This window comes from Athalia rosae, chromosome 1 (assembly GCF_917208135.1).
Source record: "Athalia rosae chromosome 1, iyAthRosa1.1, whole genome shotgun sequence".
In the NCBI taxonomy this organism is placed as follows: Eukaryota; Metazoa; Arthropoda; class Insecta; order Hymenoptera; family Athaliidae; genus Athalia; species Athalia rosae.
In genome coordinates, this window is record NC_064026.1 from 7809941 (window position 1) to 7831787 (window position 21847).

General features: G+C 40.0%; 4 protein-coding genes and 1 long non-coding RNA gene across 9 annotated transcripts; 4 read left to right on the plus strand and 1 right to left on the minus strand.

The window, feature by feature from the left end:
* Window positions 1-438: 438 nt before the first annotated feature.
* Window positions 439-12919, plus strand: LOC105685938. The gene is made up of 8 exons (XM_025746050.2): window positions 439-594; window positions 8414-8924; window positions 9027-9352; window positions 9439-10028; window positions 10112-10445; window positions 10521-10886; window positions 10971-11340; window positions 11461-12919. The coding sequence occupies exons 2-8, from the start codon at window positions 8427-8429 to the stop codon at window positions 11851-11853; spliced, it is 2877 nt and encodes a 958-aa protein (XP_025601835.2). The 5' UTR covers window positions 439-594; window positions 8414-8426; the 3' UTR covers window positions 11854-12919.
* On the minus strand, window positions 2298-13357 carry LOC125502231. The gene is made up of 2 exons (XR_007280087.1): window positions 13229-13357; window positions 2298-3823 (listed from the first exon to the last, which is right to left on the minus strand). It is a non-coding gene; the product is annotated as an uncharacterized LOC125502231 (long non-coding RNA).
* LOC105686060 (probable hydroxyacid-oxoacid transhydrogenase, mitochondrial) lies at window positions 13299-16759 on the plus strand. 3 transcript variants are annotated; one of them, XM_020852321.2, is made up of 6 exons: window positions 13299-13317; window positions 13597-13672; window positions 14887-15001; window positions 15136-16029; window positions 16102-16383; window positions 16494-16759. In XM_020852321.2, the coding sequence occupies exons 2-6, from the start codon at window positions 13620-13622 to the stop codon at window positions 16575-16577; spliced, it is 1428 nt and encodes a 475-aa protein (XP_020707980.1). In that variant the 5' UTR covers window positions 13299-13317; window positions 13597-13619; the 3' UTR covers window positions 16578-16759. The 3 variants fall into 3 exon arrangements, with proteins under 3 accessions (XP_020707980.1, XP_012256044.1, XP_048516184.1); XM_012400621.3 differs by lacking the exon at window positions 13299-13317 and adding an exon at window positions 13391-13506; XM_048660227.1 differs by lacking the exon at window positions 13299-13317 and having other exon boundaries at window positions 13396-13672.
* A 350-nt stretch (window positions 16760-17109) lies between these two features.
* LOC112694806 (60S ribosomal protein L35a) lies at window positions 17110-18733 on the plus strand. Of its 2 annotated transcripts, none has more exons than XM_025746051.2 (4): window positions 17110-17237; window positions 17744-17997; window positions 18291-18449; window positions 18652-18733. In XM_025746051.2, exons 2-4 carry the CDS (start codon window positions 17746-17748, stop codon window positions 18673-18675), a joined length of 435 nt encoding a protein of 144 aa, XP_025601836.1. In that variant the 5' UTR covers window positions 17110-17237; window positions 17744-17745; the 3' UTR covers window positions 18676-18733. The 2 variants fall into 2 exon arrangements, with proteins under 2 accessions (XP_025601836.1, XP_025601837.1); XM_025746052.2 differs by lacking the exon at window positions 17110-17237 and adding an exon at window positions 17332-17356.
* A 797-nt stretch (window positions 18734-19530) lies between these two features.
* LOC105686077 (SPRY domain-containing protein 7) lies at window positions 19531-21659 on the plus strand. Of its 2 annotated transcripts, XM_048660228.1 has the most exons (5): window positions 19531-19836; window positions 20266-20371; window positions 20787-21064; window positions 21163-21265; window positions 21359-21659. In XM_048660228.1, exons 2-5 carry the CDS (start codon window positions 20368-20370, stop codon window positions 21454-21456), a joined length of 483 nt encoding a protein of 160 aa, XP_048516185.1. In that variant the 5' UTR covers window positions 19531-19836; window positions 20266-20367; the 3' UTR covers window positions 21457-21659. The 2 variants fall into 2 exon arrangements, with proteins under 2 accessions (XP_048516185.1, XP_012256098.2); XM_012400675.3 differs by lacking the exon at window positions 20266-20371 and having other exon boundaries at window positions 19532-19836.
* The last annotated feature ends 188 nt before the right edge of the window (window positions 21660-21847 follow it).

Genomic DNA, 21847 nt, shown 5'->3' on the forward strand with positions numbered 1-21847 from the left:
TTTGATTCGTTCGTTGGTAAACCGATTTTGTTGTTTGTTCGGCAACAAAATTTCGTTCACCTGTTCCAGGTTCACGAATGTTCCTGTTTTAAGCGAATATACTTCTTCCTCGAGCGACGAGAGCTTTTGCGTCCCGTTCGCCGATCGGCTAAAAAAATTCGCAGGTGAGGCAGGTGCAGGTGAGTGAGGTGGGAGCAGGTCGGAGTGTTGAACAATCATTAAAGGTGGCGTTAGCGAATGGAATAACGATCGTTGAACAAACCTGTTACCTGCGCAACCTGAATTACCTGCGAGAGTCACGCTGCATCGGCACGTCATCGGTACCGAAAGCAGCAGCAGCAGGCGGCCAGGAACGTAAAATGGTGGAATCAGGAATGTTACCCCCACCATAAAAACGTGATCAGGGGCACCGAGCAGGGGGACTGACTGAGCAACGGCCCCACTCCTCAGGCTGAAAGCGTTATCCGCAACGCAGCTCGAAATTTCCAAGACCCATCGTGCCGTGTGGACGTACATTAGAGAAAAAGGATTTCCATCACAGTTGATCTGGATATTAATTGGACTTGACCACTGTTTGCGACTATTTTTATAAGGGTGAGTGAATTTTTGAAAATATTAATCGCTCGGGACGATTAAAAATCGTTTGAAAAATTGTAAAAATCGGTAATTTCAACGCGCTAAACGGCGTAGGATGATGCACTTCAATGGCTGCTACTCTTCGTAGAGTAATTCTTCTTCTTCTTTCTACATTCGAAGTGACGATCGTTGGTAAAAAACGAGTGAACATCAAGGACAAATCGGCGGAACTCATGCTTCGTAGTATGGAAACGATCGTTAAGAACATTTTGCGACAAATCTGACGACGAAAATACGCCTTCTTGCAAAGTACCGTACATAGACTTATTATATTCGATTTACGCGCTGTATGTGTGTGCTGATAATTTTGTTATCAAAGTGAAATTATCCACCGCTGTTTAATGCTCAACGACTCAGCTGGAGTTTGCGTATAATATCAACACGTACGTTCAACCATCGTCCCTATAGGCATTTCTGAATGACTCGCATCAATGTGAACTATTTTTAAAGTAGAACGCAGCCGCGGTCTGGACCGTGCTTTTACTCAATTTATATTTCGGTGCTTTTACCACTTGAACAAACATATAGATGCAGGATATATGTATCTGTTTACGTTGGGTCGTCATCGTTCGTTAATTTAAACAAAGACCGCGATCATCGTTTGAACGTGACGGTATAGATATTACCTCCGTGCATCCCGCGAAACGGAGAAATGCGACGTACGAACGATGGACTTTCTTTCAGATGTATCCCGGCTGAATCGAACGCCTATATGGTAAAAAATTTAGAAAACCTGCACGTGAGATTACCTATATTGTTAGGAAGGTCGTTTAGCGGTGGGAAGCCGATCCAAGGTTAATTATCACCGTCAGATCTCGACCACTCGGTTCCAAAGAAGCGTTAACGTTATCGAGAAAAATGTGGCGAAGATAAAAAATAAAGAAACAAAATCGAGCTTCATATGGAGATGATCGAGAAAAAGGCCAGCCGCGATTATCGTTTCGTTAAACTTCGAAGCTAAACTTTTATATGGTCATCAGCTGAACATCTGTCACGTCGTCTGTGTATTTTAATTCGGATCCCATTTCGTTTCAAGTTCCGAAGCATCGTGTACCTTCGGTCGTTGATCAAAAATTCATCACATTATTTGTTCTATGATCTGTCTAGAAATATTTTCAGGTGTGGGTTTGATGATAAAATGAAAAAAAAATAGACCTCCGTAGAGGATCGAGCCGCCATGGCGTCGAAGCGTGTACCGCGTGAAGAAGAGTCATTCGATCAGAAAATACCTCGCGTATCACCGACGTATCACTAAAGCATTAGAATTGTTTTTCGGCGAACGTGTCAGACATTCCGAATCAGGTTATACTCGTGAATCTCAACCTAAGTGAGGAGTCTACATGGTACGATATTACGCACGCATAATAGGTATAACACGCGGTATTTAATCGTCGGTTGAGAACGCGCTGTGGTTAAAAGTTGAATAGGCATTCGCAGTTTGTAGAAGTCTCTTTTGTGATAGGTGTATTGTATACGAAGTCCCCCTCTGTGTATATGATATCGTGACGTGATCCTCATTTTATTTGAGTTAGATTATATTTTTCGCGACGTTCGTTCGTTTGTACCAGTTACACATACATATACGTAATGGTGTATACGGTACCAACGTATTCTGCAATTTCAAAAAACTTGTTCGTGTGTGTCTAGGAAACTTATTGTCATTTTTTTCTCTTTTGTTTTAATAATTTATTCCACAACGATCCAATGAGCAGCGGCATCACGTAATCATCTACGTCCATAAAATTTCAAGTTTGCGAGGTTTCGTAGCTAAATATTTGCCGCAGCGATGGCTGCTGCACTCGCATTAACGCTGGCGCTTTCAAAGCTTCGATGCACACCTCAGCCTCTTATAGGAGTGTGTTTGAGTACATAACGGAATAGAGAATGCACATCTTACATTAAACGTATACGGGCGGAACAAATATATACTTTTGTTCCAGGCATGCGCTGATAACGTCGGATAAGACTCGACGGTGTTATCTGCAGAACGATGAGTAAATATGATAACGTCGTCAACGGTATCGAAGTGCTTTTTATTTGATTTTTTTCCTCTCTTCCTTTTCGTTCTCGATATAATAGAAGGTGCGCAGAACGTTAATGAAAATTTTCTACCTTGTGCAACTAAATGTCCTTCCGGAAATCTGTACGGTATACATTCACCGTATACGGTACAACCTTACACAGGTGTGAATCGATCGAGTTTTGACATTTCAAATTCAAATCGAACTTCCGCATGTTTCAATTTCGACGTCTGTTCCGATGGAAGTTTCCGCATGAGATGAAATTTTTTTTTCTTTTTAATTTCGTGAATCTTTTTCTCTTTTTCCGCGCCGGCGCTCCGTAATTCATAACGCGTACATAATGAAATAATGCGACGTACCTACACACACACACACACACACACACGCACGTGTTAATAAGATGGGAGTTTGGAGCGCCGGTATATCAAGGCCGCGTCACATAGTATAAAACAGCTATAACGCAGCTATGATTGCAAACAGAATTGTAGTGCTATTTGTGCGCGTAATAAAATTCCTCGTAGGTAGACAAGGATAGATATATTTACCTGTTTGTATATACGCTGTGTCGAAAAATCAAAAGGCATCAATTTCGCCATGTGATGAAACACCGAGAAACGAATGATACCTCGCTCGAAACTGCGAAACGTTCGAATTGCGATATTGCAGAGGCAGCAAATTCACTAGAAATATTCGCACGAATCGAATTTTGAAAAGTAATATTTTTCCAACCGATTCATATCGGCGAAACCGTCCGGGTTATTATTATACCGAAGGCTATACGAACGAATCGCACCTTTTACGTCGGTATGTATAATAGGGATATTCCAAAATCTGATCGTTGTCCAATGAATCTAAATTGATCACGAGATCCGAGAGGACAAGGAAGAAGTTTCGTACGGTGGTCGAGGCGATGCGGCGATGCGGACATTCGAGCGTTAGGGCGAAGAACGCCATACGAAGAGTGCAGCGGTGTATCGTTTGTTGGATGAACAACTAAACGCGATAAGTATCGCATTCCGTTGTCTGCCTTCGAAATCCACAGATTCATCGCTCTTGGGGCTCAGGCAGCTGACCCGCGACTAGACAAACCATTGTGACATCGATGCTCTCGTCCTCGTCTCCGTTCGTGCGGTGCCCGTAAGCCCAAAATCGAGCTCCGAATGGATCTGAAAAATGTTGTTCTGTTAAATTCCGAGGCGGCAGGAATTTTCCATAAATGAATTTCGAGCAGGCCGGACGATACACGGAGTCAGATTTTTACAATTTTTAAATCACGGTAAAAATCGTGATTGCGTGCAGGGCGATCGGCGATTTTCATTCACCGGGATCAACATTCGTTCGACCCCGTTTACCATGCGGTGATTCAATACGTCGTACGGTTTTATTCTATCCATGTCTCTTCGGAGACATATTCAAATGGCTATGTACCATAAAATTCGATGTAAATATGTCGCACACGTCCGTACGACTTGCGGTCGTCGTACTCTCCACGATGTCGCGCAGACTTTAAAAATCGATAACAAATGAACATTGACCCTGACGATATCAGACTTGCACGTATAATTATAACCGCAAAGTCCTGCAAACAATAAACCCAATATCAGCTACACGATCGACACGATGAAATGCAAACCATTGCGGTTTAAAATTGTCTTGCTGCAACTTCTAAGAGACAAAACGTCTACGGTTTGTCGGTAACGAAGGGTGCTGCGCTCGTCTAGCCGTCCATGCGTGAAAAAATTTTCGAATGAATCTCCTTTTGATAAATAAATAAATGAATGAATGAAAATTGCTAGGAACGCATCGGGATCGTTCCTCCTGTCCATACAGTTGTCGAGTTACTTAGCAACGCGGCAAAAGATTTCCAGAAGATTTACTGGCGCGTAAGTCCCTTTTCTTCTCTTCTTATGTGTGTAAGGACCACCTGCCTAGACTGCAGGTAACTTTACCTGCAACGGCGTGCATTTGCGGTATAATGTCCCGGACAAAGGGCTACCCGACCCACCTGGTCTTCCCACCAAATTACCTACGTTCTCTCTATACCATCTTTCTGTGTAGGTATACCGCTCAACCACCACCTCGACGGTTTATACCTACATATACTACACATTTTACTGTTTTTGAAAATTCTTTGGCTTCGATGGAAAATTTCCACCGAACTCCGCGTCTAAGGCTCACAGATTCGCTTTATTGCAAACGAAAGAAAAAGCAAGAAAAACCATTGACCGACCTCAGAACCATCGAGGTCAATTAAAGAAATGTTCTCTGTCATTCTGCAAGAAAAGTTATCAAGTATAACGCACCGATTAATTGGACATTTGCAATAAATTTTTTTTACATTATTTATTTAGCATTAATTGGTCGCAATATGATCGCGAAATTTTCGGTACCCCATAACTTTCGGTTTCAAAATTAAATTCACAATAATCGGCATTTTCGTTTAAAATTAGATGAAAATTCGAGTCAGCAAAAATGCAAAGCTTCTTCTCCCGCGAACGCTTGTTTTGTGTTTAAATTTTTTGTTTAGCTGCAATTCAAATTCCCATGTAGCTGAATATGCGTCGGATTAGAAGACCATCGCGAATTACGTGAACGGCGTCGACTCGTCGTTTCCTGATCTTTAGATCCTAACAAAGTTTGCTGATAAATTTTGAGGGACGTACGAGCATAGGTTCGTTTTATCGGCTCGTTGTGTGGCAAAGTATCAGGTTTATATCAGCCCGAAACTTTGATCACGTTTAATTTATTTCAAACAATGTACGTTATCACTTTATAACCATGCTCACGGAGTGCTGCATTACATATTTTCTCAGAATTCTTCTTATATTATCCGCAGCGATAAACCGTCCTAAGTCTTCTTATCGGCGAGGAACTGATTCGATTCTCGCAGCCACCTTAAATCATTCGCCTTGATTTAATTCAACTGCAACGGTACACGGTTGAGATCAGATCTGGTCTTCGATCTGGATTATTCAGAAAATGAGAATCGATTTCCAGAACTTGCAATAAATAATATCACCTATGTTCCTGTCAGATTCGTGTTGACTCGACGATGTATAATTTCCTTCTTTGTTTTTACAACCGTTGCAAGGATGAAGGTACGCGGTACATGGACTTCTAGGGTTTTCGTACGTGAGAATATGAAGAGGAAAATCCTGTGGTGTTGAATATCCGCGCTTTTCAGCTTTGTATAGCACCGATGGCCATCAAGGTGTACGGTAACGCGTTCCTAGTCACGGGACATATATCTTTAGATAAAGTGCGACGAGCGTGACGTCACAATATCCAGAAGGTGTCGTATACTGCGAGTGGGTGTCACGTATACGTACACGTATTATACATACGTAGATTCTACGTAACATCTGCCACAGCTAACAAAATGCAACTATAATTGGAAAGTGAATAACGCTTGCATTGCTGCAATTAACTGGTGCAGCGCAGCACAACTGCCGTAAATAGTGTTTGTCATATGTGTACGCGTAGTTATGCATGTGAAAATATTTTTCAGCATGTGGCAATCGCGTATATGTACATACATGCAATCAATTATCGCAGGTGCAGTAACTAGAACGCATACATAGCGAAAAAATATGAATGCCATGCTGCAGTCAACGACATCGATGATTAGAAACTATTTGCAATGAGGTATTCTTGAAACACGATTGTCTTCGCGCTTCATTTCATATTCGTTCAGTTATCCGTGATGAAGGTCACCGTGAAGGCAACAGACTTTTTTTTTCACACCCCCTCACAAACAAGACTGAATGTCATATCCTGTACGTACGGCATCATGCGAAATAACAAATTATTTTTATTATATATTAATAATCATTAAGCCAATGGAGAAAAAAAGATATTGAGATTTCGTAATATCGGTCGAAAACGCATGGGCGAAATTTCTCCGTCTCACCTCCGTCGCCACACCAAAAATGACACGCCATTCTTTCTTTTTCGTTTTATGCGCTCGATAAGATATGTAGAGACAGGGCAAGGCATACATATATGTACAATAAGGAGTGATGCGAAGTTGAAGATTTGATATTAGGTTGATATTACACGCGTAGATATCGAAAGTACAGCTAATCGAACAGAATATAATTTTGAAAAAAAGATTCAACCACCTATGATGAAATTTCCCGTGTATCGCGTTTCTTTATAGGTTCGGTATAACTAGTTATCCTGCGGGTGAAGAAAGAAGTGCTTCCATAGGTACGAATCACTCCAAGTTTCTGCTATCTATATCTCGTCTGCACACAAGGCGAGCCGCTTTTACTTACAACTCAATCTCTTGATACTTATAAGCTCGGTTTTATCGGAAACTTAGTTTCCCATATAATTGTGACCGGTAAAAAATTAATCTCTCGGTTCACGCGGTGATTAGTATGCCTAGAAAAGACGGACTCCGAATACAGGTAATCCGTTTTCAAATGAACGCTCCAAGATTTGTATGAAATTGAAGTTACATGAAGTTGTTCGACATTTTAGTTTTTACCCTCGAATTTTCATAATCTGGTCTGGTAACTGAAACAAGATAACTAAACTAAAAACTTGATCGATACCGAAAAAGGTTTTCGAAACTTCAATATCATGATGGACACTTTCTGCGTAGTGTGATAAGTATTTTTATCAAAACTGCTTTATTGCGGGTATCATTATGCTGCACGCCTCATATCTTTGCGCGTCGTTGCTATAACGCTGTATCGATGCAAAACCGAAAAAACCATTTCATTGTCATATTCCTTTTGATTCTCATGAGATCTCGATTATGAGGCTTTGCAACGATTGCTGAGAAATGAGTGTACGTCAGAATTTATCTAAAAAAGAGTAGGGCTAATCGCCATTTTTTGGTTCGAACTTTATTCAAATTTATGTATATGGTATACGTAACAGCGTACGCTTATCACCGTGTATATAAAAACGAAAAATAATTATTCCGAGTTCCAGATAATAGATAAGTCTAACCGGTTATTTTAATATGGATGCGCGGATTATTTGCAATTAGAGTAAAATATTTTGCAGTTAATTGCACGTGTGGATTGGGTGTACCATAAGTTATGGTGTACCCGGTCGGAAAAAAGAGATTCGCAAGATGTAAATATCTCTTTTGGATTTGTCGGCACCAATTATACGATTTCTAGGCTGATTTTTTTAGCGAGATGAGGATCGCTCGAAGTCTGTGATGTCGATTTTTGTACAGGGCTGGTTTGATAACACGAGAAATATAGTACTTTCAGGGTTGTGGAAGTGTGACATAATCCCGAGACACTAACGAACCTGAATTGCTTATTTCAAATCCATAAGGAAACGTACGTCCCACACTCAGTTATTTGAATAGCAGATTTACACCGTACTTGCTTTACCGTCGATAACGCAGCACATTGTGATAAATATACCTGCATATCAGAACGTTGTACGTAGAGCAACTTTATATGCTTTGAATTCCAGGAATAAAATTCTTTCTGATTCTAAACTGAAAAATTAAAACCCTACGAGAACACGTAATAGAAATGTATATCGGCGTCTGTCCATTTGAGATTCGAGGCGTTCCACTTGAATCAACGATTACATGAATACAATATCCATGTACAGTAAGATCGGCGCTAAATTGCCGGGCAAAAAAATAGCTGCGAATAAGTTAATTTGCAATTACTGTGCCCACTAACATATGCGTGTTATTAAAATACGGTTACAATTCGTTTCAATTAAGCAGTAGAGTTTTCCAACCGATTTACTGACGTTTAAAAATTTTCTTTCAGGTGCTGAGTTAAGATGATACACAAGGCAGCTCTGCTGCTGGTGGTGATCTTTGCGATCACCACCGGAGTCTTTTCCGGTAGCACACCACTATCGTTACATCTTACTCCCACTACCAGTACTGCTAGTCCTGATCAATCTGTTAATACGACAACGGCTACGCCTTCCGCACGACCATCATCATCAACAACTACAATAACACCAACAACATCAGCATCAACAACATCAGCACCAACATCAACATCAAAATCAACAACATCACCACCAACAACATCAACAACATCAGCACCAACATCAACATCAAAATCAACAACATCACCACCAACAACATCAACAAGTACAACGACGGAAACTTCTTCACCTCGCGGAACGCCGAAGAGTGTTTCAACGACGGATCGCCCGATCTCAACTTCAAATATCATAGCGCCGTGGCGCGTTGAAACTATGTTGAATCCGCAGCAAGCTATCCTTGAGGAGATCCGATCATTGGGTGAAGAATCAACCGATGCTAAGGTAAGCATTAATAAAGTAAATATTCTGGATGGATCGTCTTTGCAATTTTCTAATCAGCTGCAACGGTGCATTAACAGTAGATGTAAATTGTAAATTTTTCAGATCCAAAAAGAACTTGTAAAGGCCATGAAAGCTGGCTCTAAGAATAGCAAGAAGAAGATTCCGTTAGTCATCGACGAACAGACGAATCTTCTTACTCCGGTCAAAAGTGAGACCAAGTCAGATCCCGAAAAAGCTGCCCTAAAGGAACTCATGGAAGATGAAGACCTGAACTACGAGACCGAAGGTATTCTCATGCCTGATGATTCCGATTGGGACGATGACGACGACCTTGACGAAATTACCGACAACGAGGAAGTTTTATTCGAACAAAACTGCCCCACGGGGTGTAGGTGCTCCGGCGAATACGCGGCTGCAACCACTGCCAGGTATTTTTCAAATATAATATTACATTTGAGTTTCGAGTTCAACAATAGCGATCAGATACTCACTGTTTTTGATTCCGCAAATTCAGGTGCACTAAACTTAGCGGCGAACAAAATTTCGGTCCAGACATCGCCCACCTCAGAATCGAAAACTCGCGTGATATCGAATTGGGCCCGCACTCCCTGAGGACATTGGGACTCCATCAACTCGAGTCCATTGCTTTTGTTGATACAAGAATTTCGTCCATCGATAGAACCGCCTTCGACGGTGTCCCAGACCTTTTCTCCGTAAATCTGACCAGAAATGGAATCCTTGGAATTCATCCTGACACCTTCCAGAACAACACTCAGCTAAGCCTTTTGACCCTGTCTGGTAATCCCCTGCAGTACACTCAGGTCAAGAATAGCCCGTACTCTAAGTACTTCTTAGATGCACCCACCGTCTCGGAAATCGACCTGTCCAATAATGCTTTACCCAGACTACTCCCAACCGCCTTTATTAGAATGCCACGACTCGACTATATTAATCTCAAGGGCAACAAGCTCAGGGCTATCGAAAGGGCGATTTTCAAACCCCTAGACCAGTTGGAGGAAATCGATCTTTCGAATAATCAACTTAACGGACTACCACTTGACGTATTCGACGACAACAAGTACCTCGAAATTCTTCATATTTCTGGTAAGTATTTCAAGTTTCAATTTGCGCCTGAAGTAGAGTAAGAAATTATGAAATTTACCACATCATCCCTTGTATGAACTCAGGGAACAATTTGACCACTCTGGCGACTATCAAGGCTGAGAGACTCGTTTCTCTCGACGCGGCTAAAAACAGGATCAAGATCGTAGCTAAAGACGACCTCGCCGGTCTTTCCGAACTCGAAAGACTCGACCTTAGGTCTAATTCCCTAAAGAGAATCCATCAGCACGCTTTCGCTCGTCTACTTGACCTCACCTACCTTGATATCAGTAACAACAAACTCACCACACTTACGGAACATCATCTGAGATCCAATTCCGATCTTGAGATTCTTCTCATGAACGACAACCCTGGCCTCGAAACACTGCCGGTATTCAAATCGGAAGACGGATCATACAGGTAAATTCTTTAAACGATAAACATCGCTATTTACGGAAGCATAAAAAATTCATTCATTCTCAATTCTCTGTGCAGAGTCTACCGTTTTGAGTGTGCAGACTGCGGGCTTTTGTACTTGGAAGTTGGAACATTCGATTCTATGCCAGCATTGACTCGTCTAAACTTGGCTAGAAACCGTCTCAGTCGTTTCCCGAAGGGTTTGACGAGCCCGCTATCCGCTTTACGAGAGTTGGATCTCTCGGACAATTTGTTCAGCACAATTGAGGTCGATATGTTCCGAGGTGCTAGAACTTTGACGAAACTAAACCTCGCCGGAAATCCTCTCACCACTCTCCAAGTTGCTCCGTTCCTCTTGACTCCCAGCTTGGCCCGATTGGATCTGAGCAGATGTGCTCTCGACAGAATCTGGAGCGACACGGTTGTGCCGCTTCAGAATCTAAGGTAAGCAATAATTTCTTCAGAAGATAAAAGGCAAATTCTGCGAAAGCGAGAGAACACCGTTTCATACATTTTTTCTTCTCGCAGATCACTATCCGTTCGCGGTAACCGCATAGAACGAATAAACGTTGAGGATTTGCAAGCTACCCCCAAGTTGTCTAATCTCGATATCTCTCACAACCCGCTGGAATGCGACCAAGAATTCAACGCTGCCATTCAGTGGCTAATCGAGCACGGCGTAAGTCACATCGAGACACTTCGTTATCTAAGTAACTACGGAAACCCCGAGGAATTCGCTGGAACAGAGGGACTCAACCAATGGACTGACCTCGCCAAGGTCATCTGCGATAGCATCGATGACGGTCCTTCGCCAAGGCACCCACCTCTCATCAAGCCCATCGTACCAAAGACACCCATTCCAGAGCTAAGGGATGACGAACTTGACGCTTTTGCCCAGGTGAGATTTTTCATCCATTTTACGAATTTAGAGAGATATCGAAATCCGAATTCACCGCGATTGACATGAATATATCTAAGTACGTTATAAAATTAAAAATACGTGACTTGAATTTCGCAGTCGCTCGATCACGGAATGGCTGCAAAGGACGAACAGTTGGAGGATGCCTGGTTGTCAGAGGAGCAAGAATATCAAGAGTACCTAACTGAGGATGGCCAATACCGCCCTTGGTACGCCGGAACGATGTGGCCAGTACTCACAGTCATTTTAGTAACATTGGCAGTGGTGCTCTTGGTCGCAAACTTCGCCGTGTGTATTTCGAAGCGTAGAGGTCGTGGTCCCGTGATTCGAGCCCCAATGATCCTTCGTCCCGGCTTAATTGACAACAAGAATTGTGGTTTAGTCTACAAGCCACTTCAAGAGGAGATTCCGACGCCACAAATGGCAAAAAGGGGCAGCTTTTACTCCAGCAGCACTTTCCATTACGACAAAATTGTCCCTGAGAGCGTTTAAGCGTTACTTAGGACCTGAATTTCACTAACGCGCCGAGCTGACTAATAGAATGATTTCAAGATGACCCTATTTCAAGACATCGAGAAAAGTGGAAGAGAAGAGAGATTCTCCAAAATTTCTATAAACTAATAACTCGCGGGGTCTAATTGTTGATTTTGAAACCTGCAAGGAGCTTGATTAGTTGCTTTTCGGCATGTATCGTTAGGAAAAAAGAATAAACGAAAAATAACTATTTACTAGAAATACCTAATCGATGTGCGAAAGATGGGTGTATGATCGTTCCGGAACATAAGTCGCATATTTTTTTAGTTTCTAGCGTTACAGGCAACTGAAAAGTATCGGTAACACACACACGCACAAACAAAAACGAAGAACTAACATCATTTTAATAGCAACTTATTAATAATAAATTAATCAACGTAAAAAAGAACAGTGGTAGATTAGTAAAAATCGACAGGTATTGCCGAAGGTTTGCTAACGGCTAAATTTTCCCGGTTTCAATTTAATTTTTTTATCGGACCAGATTTTGCCGCACGGGCATTAAAAAAAGCAACAATTGATCGATCGATCAGATAGCATGGATGAAAAGTGGAAAAAGCAAACCTGCGACTTGAGTATTATCCTGATCGTTTACTGGTGTTTAATATCGATTGGATGAAATGGTTTTAATTTTATTATTATTAATATTATTATTATTATTATCATTAATTATCGCGTTCGTGGTAGTACCAACTATCCCGTGAGAAAGAAAGCAGATAACATTTTACTGGCCGGGTAGTTACCCTGTATTCTTTTTGGTACCTAAGAAAATTCAATGTTAGTGTCGACTATTCGATTGGCGGAAAATGATCGAGTAAAAAGTACGAAAACCGGAACTGCCGAGGCGCAGTAATATGTTGGACTGTAGAAGCCATGCAATTTTAAACTACATATTACCCCTATATATTATATTATTTAATTAATTAATGAGGACTAAGAATTGATAGCCTTAATATTCAGTAGATGCACACTTTCTACTCGCTGTAAATATTATGAAATATTTTAATAAAATTTTAGTTTAGTAAAATATGATTAGTTATGAATTTAATCATTCTCACACCTTCGATAAATAATTGAAGTGTTCAAATGAGAAAATTTCAAAGCACCCGAAACTAAATGAAAAAAAAAAAACGATGAATGAAAACAGCACATATTGGCACGGCGACAACATGTGTTAAGCATATGCTATATGACTATATCTGTATTCATGATTCGAAAATTATATGTATATTACGTAATACTTATTGGACGCAACGCGAATACGTAAACGATGAGTAGGAGCGTACAAAAACAAGTTACGTGGTCGAGCCCCAATACGAGATGTTTCCGAACGTACCTTATCTTTATCAGTGTTTTATGCCTCCATTGTAACAAACATCGAGAGGATGGGTCTCGCTAGCGCGGCGTTTGATTATAAAAATACGTGTATGTGAGTTGACGTTGGAATTAAAGATACAGAGACGAGCGTAGAAGGGGTATGAATGCCAAGCTGCCACGCGGCACAGAGACCAAGAAAATTAATACAAAACTATCCGTTTCTTTCGCCGACCGGTTCAGTAACCACCACAGTCGGTCGGCTCCGTCTACTCCAGCTGAACTCTGCATTTGAAATCGGTTTCTCAGACCACTTTGCATTCCGCATTCCTTTTTATACATCGCTGAATTCCAACCAATCCTATAACTACATAAAATTGCTTGATCTAGATCCTAATTGAAAGCGTGATAAGATGCTGCCGAGAAGACGTGTTGTAGACCTCTTGCAAGTCATCTCTTCTCAATCGTAAGTAATTTTAGTAACTTTTTTTTTAATGTGGCAATCATCGAAAGGATAGATTTTGAATTGGTATAAAATAACGTATGTCTCTTATTCTTGCCGGGTGAATTATTTTATACGAAAACTGGAAAATAAATTACACGACTGACTGACACCTTTCCCGATCCGGTGATCGGTTACCGCCTCCAGAAACCGGTTGTCTGTTTATCTCAACAAACCACAAATTATAAACAACTGATAGAAAAACACAAGGTGGGCGAAATGAACTATGTAGTTCACAATGATATATTGACGAAAAACTATTTTCACTAGTCACGAATGTTAATTTGTGGTACCTCTTGCAATAAGAACTTTGCTATACTTTCGTTGAAAATTCTTATACCAAGGTTGATGCCACCAGCGTCGCGACATTATCAAAATCTCACCAATGATTTTTCAATGTCATCAACAGATTGTGCGAAACCGGGCTCATAAATTGAAACAAGATAACGTGACGAATACAATAAATATACAGGTTTACTTGCATACCTACAACTGAATGTACATTTTAGAAAGATGATATACGTATACAATTGTGCGTATATTATTTCGATAGAACTACTAAACTCATTACTCTGTTCAGTATGTTAACAATATAGTTTAACTAACGTATGCTTACATCTAAAAATAGGCTACTGATTGCCAGTCGACTGACTGTGCCAGCCACAGATTCCAAGATACACATACACAGGTCACCCACGATACCCCACCGCATGCGTGTACGCACAGAAAATGCATTTATCATTACCATTTGTCCCTTGAATTCAACGTCTTACTATAATCCAAATGTGCAAGAAAATTGAAAGTTGAGGTAATTTTCTCAATCGATTTATTTATGGCCAACTACAACGCATCCGGCGAAAAGCGATCTCTGCAGCAAATTTGAAAAAAGCACAGAATTTCTTTATACCGTATGATAAATTTTTAACAATGTCTGATCCATAATGTAGCCCATGCATGTTAAGTCAAATCTATTGTTGCGATATGCTGATACGTCAAGTCGAACAAACACCTTGTGTAATTCTCATCTGTTATTTTAATGTCCAATCGTATTCGCTCGTAATATCGTTTCAACGTTCAAGCACAATTCTAACCGGCGTTATCATGTTTACTCAATCGTCTGTTATCTGATGTACGGTTCTTTTAAATTTTGTTACCATATTTTCTGTTCTAATATGCAGATGCAAATGCCCTGCCCACGCAAATCCCGGGGGCCTTGGAGGACATCAACACAATCATGGAAACCTCCAGAGTACCACTTCGACTGCTACCCCCTCGAAGGAATACGCCTTTGAGGTAAAAATACAGGATGCTACAGAAATTGCCAAGCGCCTCATGCTTATCTGAGTTATGCAATATATGCCGACATTATCACAAACATGATACCGCGAATTCATAAAATTATAAAATTGAGAATCTGTTTGTTCTAGATGGCATGCTCGACGATCAGATACGGTCTCGGAGTAACAAGGGAGTTGGGAATGGACATGCAAAACTTGGGAGCTAAAAGAGTTTGTCTTATGACGGACGCAAATCTGGTGAGTCTTTCGCCAGTAAAAACTGCCCTCGATAGTCTAGCGAAGCATGGGGTGAACTTCGACCTCTACGATAGGATCAGAGTAGAACCGACAGAAGAGAGTATTCAAGATGCGACGAATTTCGCAAAAGCAGGAAAATACGATGCTTACATTGCCGTTGGTGGGGGGTCCGTAATGGACACTTGCAAGGCCGCAAATCTGTACGCTTCTGATCCAGAGGCAGAATTTTTAGATTACGTAAACGCACCAATTGGAAAAGGAAAACCTGTACTTGTCACCGTCAAGCCCTTGATTGCTGTGCCAACGACTTCTGGTACCGGTTCAGAGACTACCGGAGTTTCGATTTTTGACTACAAACCACTCAAAGCTAAGACAGGAATAGCCAACAGAGCGATAAGGCCAACTATGGGGATGGTTGATCCCCTGCACACCCTGACTTTACCGGAACGAGTCTGTGCTTATTCTGGGTTTGATGTTCTCTGTCATGCTCTTGAATCTTTCACTGCCATTCACTATACCGAACGGACACCTTGTCCTACCAACCCGATCTTAAGACCAGCTTATCAGGGACAAAATCCAGTCAGCGATGTCTGGGCACGTTACGCTCTTCAGGTCATGCAAAAGTATTTTAAAAGGGCGGTTTATACCCCTGATGATATTGAAGCAAGAAGTAACATGCATTTGGCGAGCACCATGGCTGGTGTAGGATTCGGAAATGCCGGAGTCCATCTCTGCCATGGCTTGTCGTATGCCATAAGTGGTAATGTGCGCAAATTCCAGCCAGAGGTAATTTGATTTATTGATTTTTTTTTTTTAATTCTCTACTGGTTAAATTCATTATTCGTCTTCAAATTTCAGGGATATACCGCTGATCATCCGATTATCCCCCATGGTCTATCTGTTGTTATGTCGGCACCAGCCGTCTTCGCGTTTACCGGAAAAGCCTGTCCCGAAAGACATTTGGAAGCAGCTCAGTTGCTCGGAACTGACGTAAGTAATGCGAAGAAAGCGGATGCTGGTCAAATATTAGCAGATACCGTGAGAGAGTATATGCGAGTAATGAAAGTTGAAAACGGATTAGAGGAATTGGGTTTTGTGAAGGACGATATACCGATAATGGTGCAAGGCACGCTACCACAGGTAAATCAACTTTTAGAAGATAAATATCGTAGATCTGAATTAAATCGATCTTCCTTCGCCAACATCTATACCGTATACAAAACGACATCATTTTCCTTTTTCTCTTGCAGCACCGTATCACAAAATTGGCTCCCCGCGAACAATCACAGGAGGATTTAGCTCAACTGTTCGAAAACTCGTTTAAGATTTATTAAGAAAAATAGTTCGTCAAATAAACTTGTAAATAATATATGAATTCACGATTCTCAATTCCTTCGTTCAACACTGATAAATTGAGGGTTTTGTCAATAAAAAATTTTTATATTTTTAAACCTGCTCATAAAGGATTTCCTCTCACAATCAGTATGTGTATATTAAACTCCTTATATTATTTGAATACCGACTACTTTTTGCCTGGTACCCATACGATTCCGTAAAGCCTAAAATAGCCAGTAATTAATAACACAGAGTTCAATATATCTATGTTAATAACCAAGAACTGCAAAAAAAAGCTAAAACAAGCAGTATTGATTAATTTGCTCCATGGAAGGTAAGCTCATTGAGCCTAGACTGAAGATTTTCTAATTAAAAACGAGATAATTGGTGAAAAAATATCACAGCATCTCAGTTCTCGCTATTTCAATTCCACCGCGGAAATGCACGCTACAATATCCAATTGTTGGTAGGACAAAAATCTACTTTAAGGCATAATTGTAACAATATCCAGTTGTTGGTAAGACAAAAATCTTCTTTAAGGCATAGTTGTAACCAGAGCTTACAACAACCGTCGTAACAACACGAAACTTGGCCGTTGTCCCAATTCACCACTAGACGGATCTGACTTCCTGATTCTTTTTACCCGTGGTACACATCCGGTACGTTCTATGTCTCCTAATTCCACTATTTAATGTTAAAAATATAATAAATTAAGCATTAAATCCTTCAAATATTAATGAAAAGCCATAAACGAAGCCTTGTTCTATAATTACCATTTGTAAGCACGGTTGAATTTTGTGTATTTTACTTCGATCGCGGTGGATATATTTGGATTGGCTCATATGCTACTATTGACAGCAAAAGCATGTTGTGTTTCTGCTAATTATCAATACCTTGTGATTATAAATTGAAGATGAGCCTTGTTATAGTGTTAACTATTTTGCAAACAAATCTGAAGTTTTCATTACAAACACGTACTAGTTGATGGGTCGATGTTCATAACTTAACCTTAAAGGAGTTACTAAAGAATCATCAAATTTGAAGAAATTGGCTCCTCACAAAGTTCCCTGAAAAACTAATTTAATCACAAACAGTCAAGTGAACAAAAGACCCCCTGATAAGTGAGCAGAGAATTTAGTTAGCAACTGCGTTATTATTTTCACAGAAATGGCGGACGCTGTAGTGAAGCCTAAAGCCAAGGCTGTCAAGAAGCCTAAGGAGAAAACTGCTGAGCCTGTACCTCTCAAAAAACGGCCCTTCAAAAGACATGGACGTCTCTATGCCAAAGCCATCTTCACTGGCTACAGGCGTGGACTCCGCAACCAACATGAACACACTGCTCTTCTCAAAATCGAAGGTGCACGTATAAAGCCTGACTCAGACTTCTATGTTGGCAAGCGCTGCGTTTATGTATACAAGGTGAGGATAAATATGGTTTCTAAAAACTCTCATATCAGTCAACTAATTATGAGCACTTGATTTATTTTATTTTATATCATAAGCAGCTTTTTCACTATTCATACTGAGAGAATTGTCATGCTAAAAAAAACAGAAACAAAAGGTGTTACACTTTAACTACATTTACTGGATATTTTGGAAGAGCCTTTTATTTGTAACTTTTCTATCAAAACTGTTTAAGCTTTTAAACATATTTTTGATTGTGTAACCTGTAATAAAGTTTATCTATTGTAACTAAATACAATCTTTTACAGGCAAAGAACAAGACGCCGGTTCCCGGTAAGACCGGCAAGAAAACTAAAGTACGTGCTATCTGGGGCAAGGTCACTCGTCCTCATGGCACTAGTGGCTCAGTTCGTGCAAAGTTCAAGAGGAATTTACCTGCCAAGGCAATGGGCCACCGTATCAGAATCGTGAGTCCATTTTCATACATTTGTAATTGACCAAAGTTAAATAAACATTGAGAAAATCTTTAATCGTATCTATACTATTAAGAAAAAATAATTGAATTGACTACAATTTTGCTGTAGATATGTAAAATGAAGATTCAAATTCTTCATGGTGACCATCATCTTCATCAGAAAATTAAAATTTGATATATTCTTTCTGTTTCAGATGCTCTACCCAAGTCGTGTGTAAAACTCCTCTGTACAATAAAAAGAAATAAATAAAATCCATTTTGGTATCCAAATGTGTACTTCTGTCTCGAATTTTTTATTCTATTAAAACGCCTCACAGGTGTTAGTCTAAAGTGGCCGGACCGACCTGAAAATTAATTACTAAAACCAAATATTTTCATCTCAGAGAATTGGCGCTGTCATAGGAGAACAGATGACTATTATTCTAATCTCCTGTAAAGATTAATTAATTTTAAACCTCGATGGCATAGAAATCTGCTGCTAAAAAAGTACTCTAAAACATACTCAATGACAAGTTTTACGTTCACAGACAATCTTAAAGATGACATCTTTAAGATACAAGAATGGGGCATTGTCCTCAGGAACATCCTTCTGTAAGAGTCAAGGTTCTATGAAACAATTAGTGACTCTGCTTCATGTTCAACCAACCCAAATGATCCAAACCGAATGCTGTCGCAATTTCTAGAATTGGACATTATAACGGGGATAGTTAAATGAGCAATGACTTACTTGGAGATGAAGCAAAGGCTTTCACCAACGCTTCCACTAACTATTTCGATGTATCACCATGTTTAGTTCGTTTAATTAAGCAGCGTTATATGAGATGCGATGAGGTAGTATTTTTCAATTATTTTCACAAGTTTTAGAATCCGATGTTATAACATATCGTTAAATGAGCAACGAGTTACTCGGTGATGATTCGAAGTTAGAAAAGTTAATACCGCCACTGAGCCAGCGCTCGGTATGTATGTATGTATACTACCCTTATGTGGTCAACAGGGCGACAGCACAGTCAGCGTTGAGTCGGTAGATGTCCCTGGATGTCCCCACCGGGTACAAGTCGTCGTAGCTTGGTTGCATCGCTGCACTCGATCTGCGAGTTGTGATCTGTCATCAGCTGTCATCGTTACTGTCAAAATGCCGTCTGCTCCTCGGAGTCAATCAAAAAAATCACATTCCAGCGAATGAGGTGTGATTGTATGAATAAACTTAGTGTGATTGTGCCTAAGAGAGACGGTAATGAAGTTCATCTTTAATTAATACATCATTCGAATGACTATGTTTTGCTGTTTGAGAAATTGCTTCGACGGCCTCGGCCTGGCGACCACGCAAATGCCAAAAAGAGAGCCAAACCCTATCGCCCTGGACACATCTCACATGGGTAAATAAAACGTAACTTTAATATTTTCATCGGCATTCAAAAAGACTACATATCTATGCTATTACTATATCTTGTGCCATTTTATGGTTTAACAAAATCATGTGTTTCGTATTAACCCAAAGTGTTTGGAGTTGTATTCTCAAACTGTTATTGTTTTCCGACATTTGTTAGTGCAGCTGAACTCATCACCGATACATGCTTTTATTGGTGTCTCATTTATGTTGAGACCTTCTGACCTTTCCATGACGCTTATCAATGTAAAAGCTATATATAAGTTGGTTCACAAGCTTACAATTATCCACTATTTTTTACAGTTTTATGATCGTAGATTTCTAGGCTACCAATAACAATGAAGTAAGATGAGAATTTTGTAGAAAATGACCGCATCGGAATGGTTCACAACTCGTTCAACTATTCTCCTGTTTTTAGATGGGAGGTGCTCGGGCTTTCCAAATTACAACCCCACGATAGAATCAGGAAATCAGAAATCTCTAAGCAACGAGTCATTCAGATGCGGTTATTAAGGATATAATGGGTTTGTTACTCATTACCAGTAGTATAGAGATCCTGTGCACATTAAATTACAACATATTTTGGTATATAGAACATAAGACACTATGAATATCAGTTGAATCTTCTGCTTGTGAAAGGGAACAGCATCACCTCTGATCTCCTGATATATTTTGTTGAGTTCCCTATTTAGACCACCATACATAGATATTTTTTTTGGAGCATGTTATGCTATGTTCTCCAATTTATACTGAACAGATAAATGAGGGTGAAAAACCTCTAAGGATATTCACCCATGCATCTAGGCATGACAGGCTGAGTTGCAGATTCTTAACAACTCAACTAGCTTCTTTTCTAAGGTGGCCAACAATGATGAAGAATTTTATAGCCACAACATTTCAGGAGTTGCTTAAAAAAATTTCCTCTTCTGCCTCTCTCAGGACACGAAGTAGTCATTGTGAAAAATGGATTGAGAGTATGTGGACGTGGCGCAGCTCTAACAAATGCACCATTGGCACAAAGCAAGAGTTATTTCGAAGTAAAAATCCAGCAAGGTGGTGTTTGGGCAGTTGGCCTGGCAACACATTCCACAGATCTGAACACTCCTATCGGAGGAAGTGACCTTGAAAGTTGGGCACTCAATTCCGATGGCATAATACGCCATAATTCAGAGGAACTACACAAGATCCAAAATATTGCCCAGGAGGGTGACATAATTGTAGGTGACTTTTCATCATTATTTTCATTCTTTATCTTTACTGCAACATTTTGTCGCAAACCATAGAACCCTGAGAATTGTTTGATCATATGTTTTAGGGCATATCCTATGATCATATAGAGTTGAACTTTTATTTGAATGGCAAACTACTGGAGGCGCCGGTTATGGGAATCAAAGGAACGATATATCCTGTTCTTTACGGTATGGTTTTATATTTATAATCAACCTGACGTTGCACAGAAAAAGAAAACAATTTCAACAGTGATGATCAATAACTATGTATCTTTTTTTTAGTGGATGATGGAGCTATTCTCGATATAATACTAGAAGAATTTGCACATCCGCCACCCAATGGCTTTGAAAAAATAATGGTGGAACAATCGTTGCTCTAGCAAATGCATTCAGTGGAATGAAGAAAGCTTTTATGAACAAACACTAACACAAATACGCTCACATAGTATTTTCTGATCAAAGTAAACATACAGCGGCTGTGAGTGTGAAATATCTAACTTCATCTTACATTCACCGATGTATTATATGTATTATGATAAACAATTAGCATAATAATATCAATTACAACCATTTGTCAAGACAATGATTGAACGTAGTTTTAATTTCCATAAGCCACCACGATTTGTTAGCATCTGATACATTTTACAGGATGGTAGAGAATAAAAAATTATTTATGTACTTCATCAGACAATAATACAGACTTAACACAACCTTGTAAAATACAAGCAGTGTTCGGATTTTAAAGACAGCTTTCTCGCCATAGTAGGGATG

What these genes read in the sequence shown, in the direction of transcription:
- LOC105685938 (XM_025746050.2), top strand. Translation starts at nt 8,427, where the DNA reads ATGATACACAAGGCAGCTCTGCTGCTGGTGGTGATCTTTGCGATCACC. An exon ending in CGAAATTCTTCATATTTCTG is followed by an intron (nt 10,029 to 10,111) that starts GTAAGTATTTCA and finishes GTATGAACTCAG; the next exon opens with GGAACAATTTGACCACTCTG. An exon ending in GTGCCGCTTCAGAATCTAAG is followed by an intron (nt 10,887 to 10,970) that starts GTAAGCAATAAT and finishes TTCTTCTCGCAG; the next exon opens with ATCACTATCCGTTCGCGGTA.
- LOC105686060 (XM_020852321.2), top strand. Translation starts at nt 13,620, where the DNA reads ATGCTGCCGAGAAGACGTGTTGTAGACCTCTTGCAAGTCATCTCTTCT. An exon ending in CAAGTCATCTCTTCTCAATC is followed by an intron (nt 13,673 to 14,886) that starts GTAAGTAATTTT and finishes TCTAATATGCAG; the next exon opens with ATGCAAATGCCCTGCCCACG. An exon ending in CGAAGGAATACGCCTTTGAG is followed by an intron (nt 15,002 to 15,135) that starts GTAAAAATACAG and finishes TGTTTGTTCTAG; the next exon opens with ATGGCATGCTCGACGATCAG.
- LOC112694806 (XM_025746051.2), top strand. Translation starts at nt 17,746, where the DNA reads ATGGCGGACGCTGTAGTGAAGCCTAAAGCCAAGGCTGTCAAGAAGCCT. An exon ending in GCTGCGTTTATGTATACAAG is followed by an intron (nt 17,998 to 18,290) that starts GTGAGGATAAAT and finishes AATCTTTTACAG; the next exon opens with GCAAAGAACAAGACGCCGGT. An exon ending in TGGGCCACCGTATCAGAATC is followed by an intron (nt 18,450 to 18,651) that starts GTGAGTCCATTT and finishes TTTCTGTTTCAG; the next exon opens with ATGCTCTACCCAAGTCGTGT.
- LOC105686077 (XM_012400675.3), top strand. Translation starts at nt 19,728, where the DNA reads ATGACTATGTTTTGCTGTTTGAGAAATTGCTTCGACGGCCTCGGCCTG. An exon ending in CCTGGACACATCTCACATGG is followed by an intron (nt 19,837 to 20,786) that starts GTAAATAAAACG and finishes TGCCTCTCTCAG; the next exon opens with GACACGAAGTAGTCATTGTG. An exon ending in CCCAGGAGGGTGACATAATT is followed by an intron (nt 21,065 to 21,162) that starts GTAGGTGACTTT and finishes CATATGTTTTAG; the next exon opens with GGCATATCCTATGATCATAT.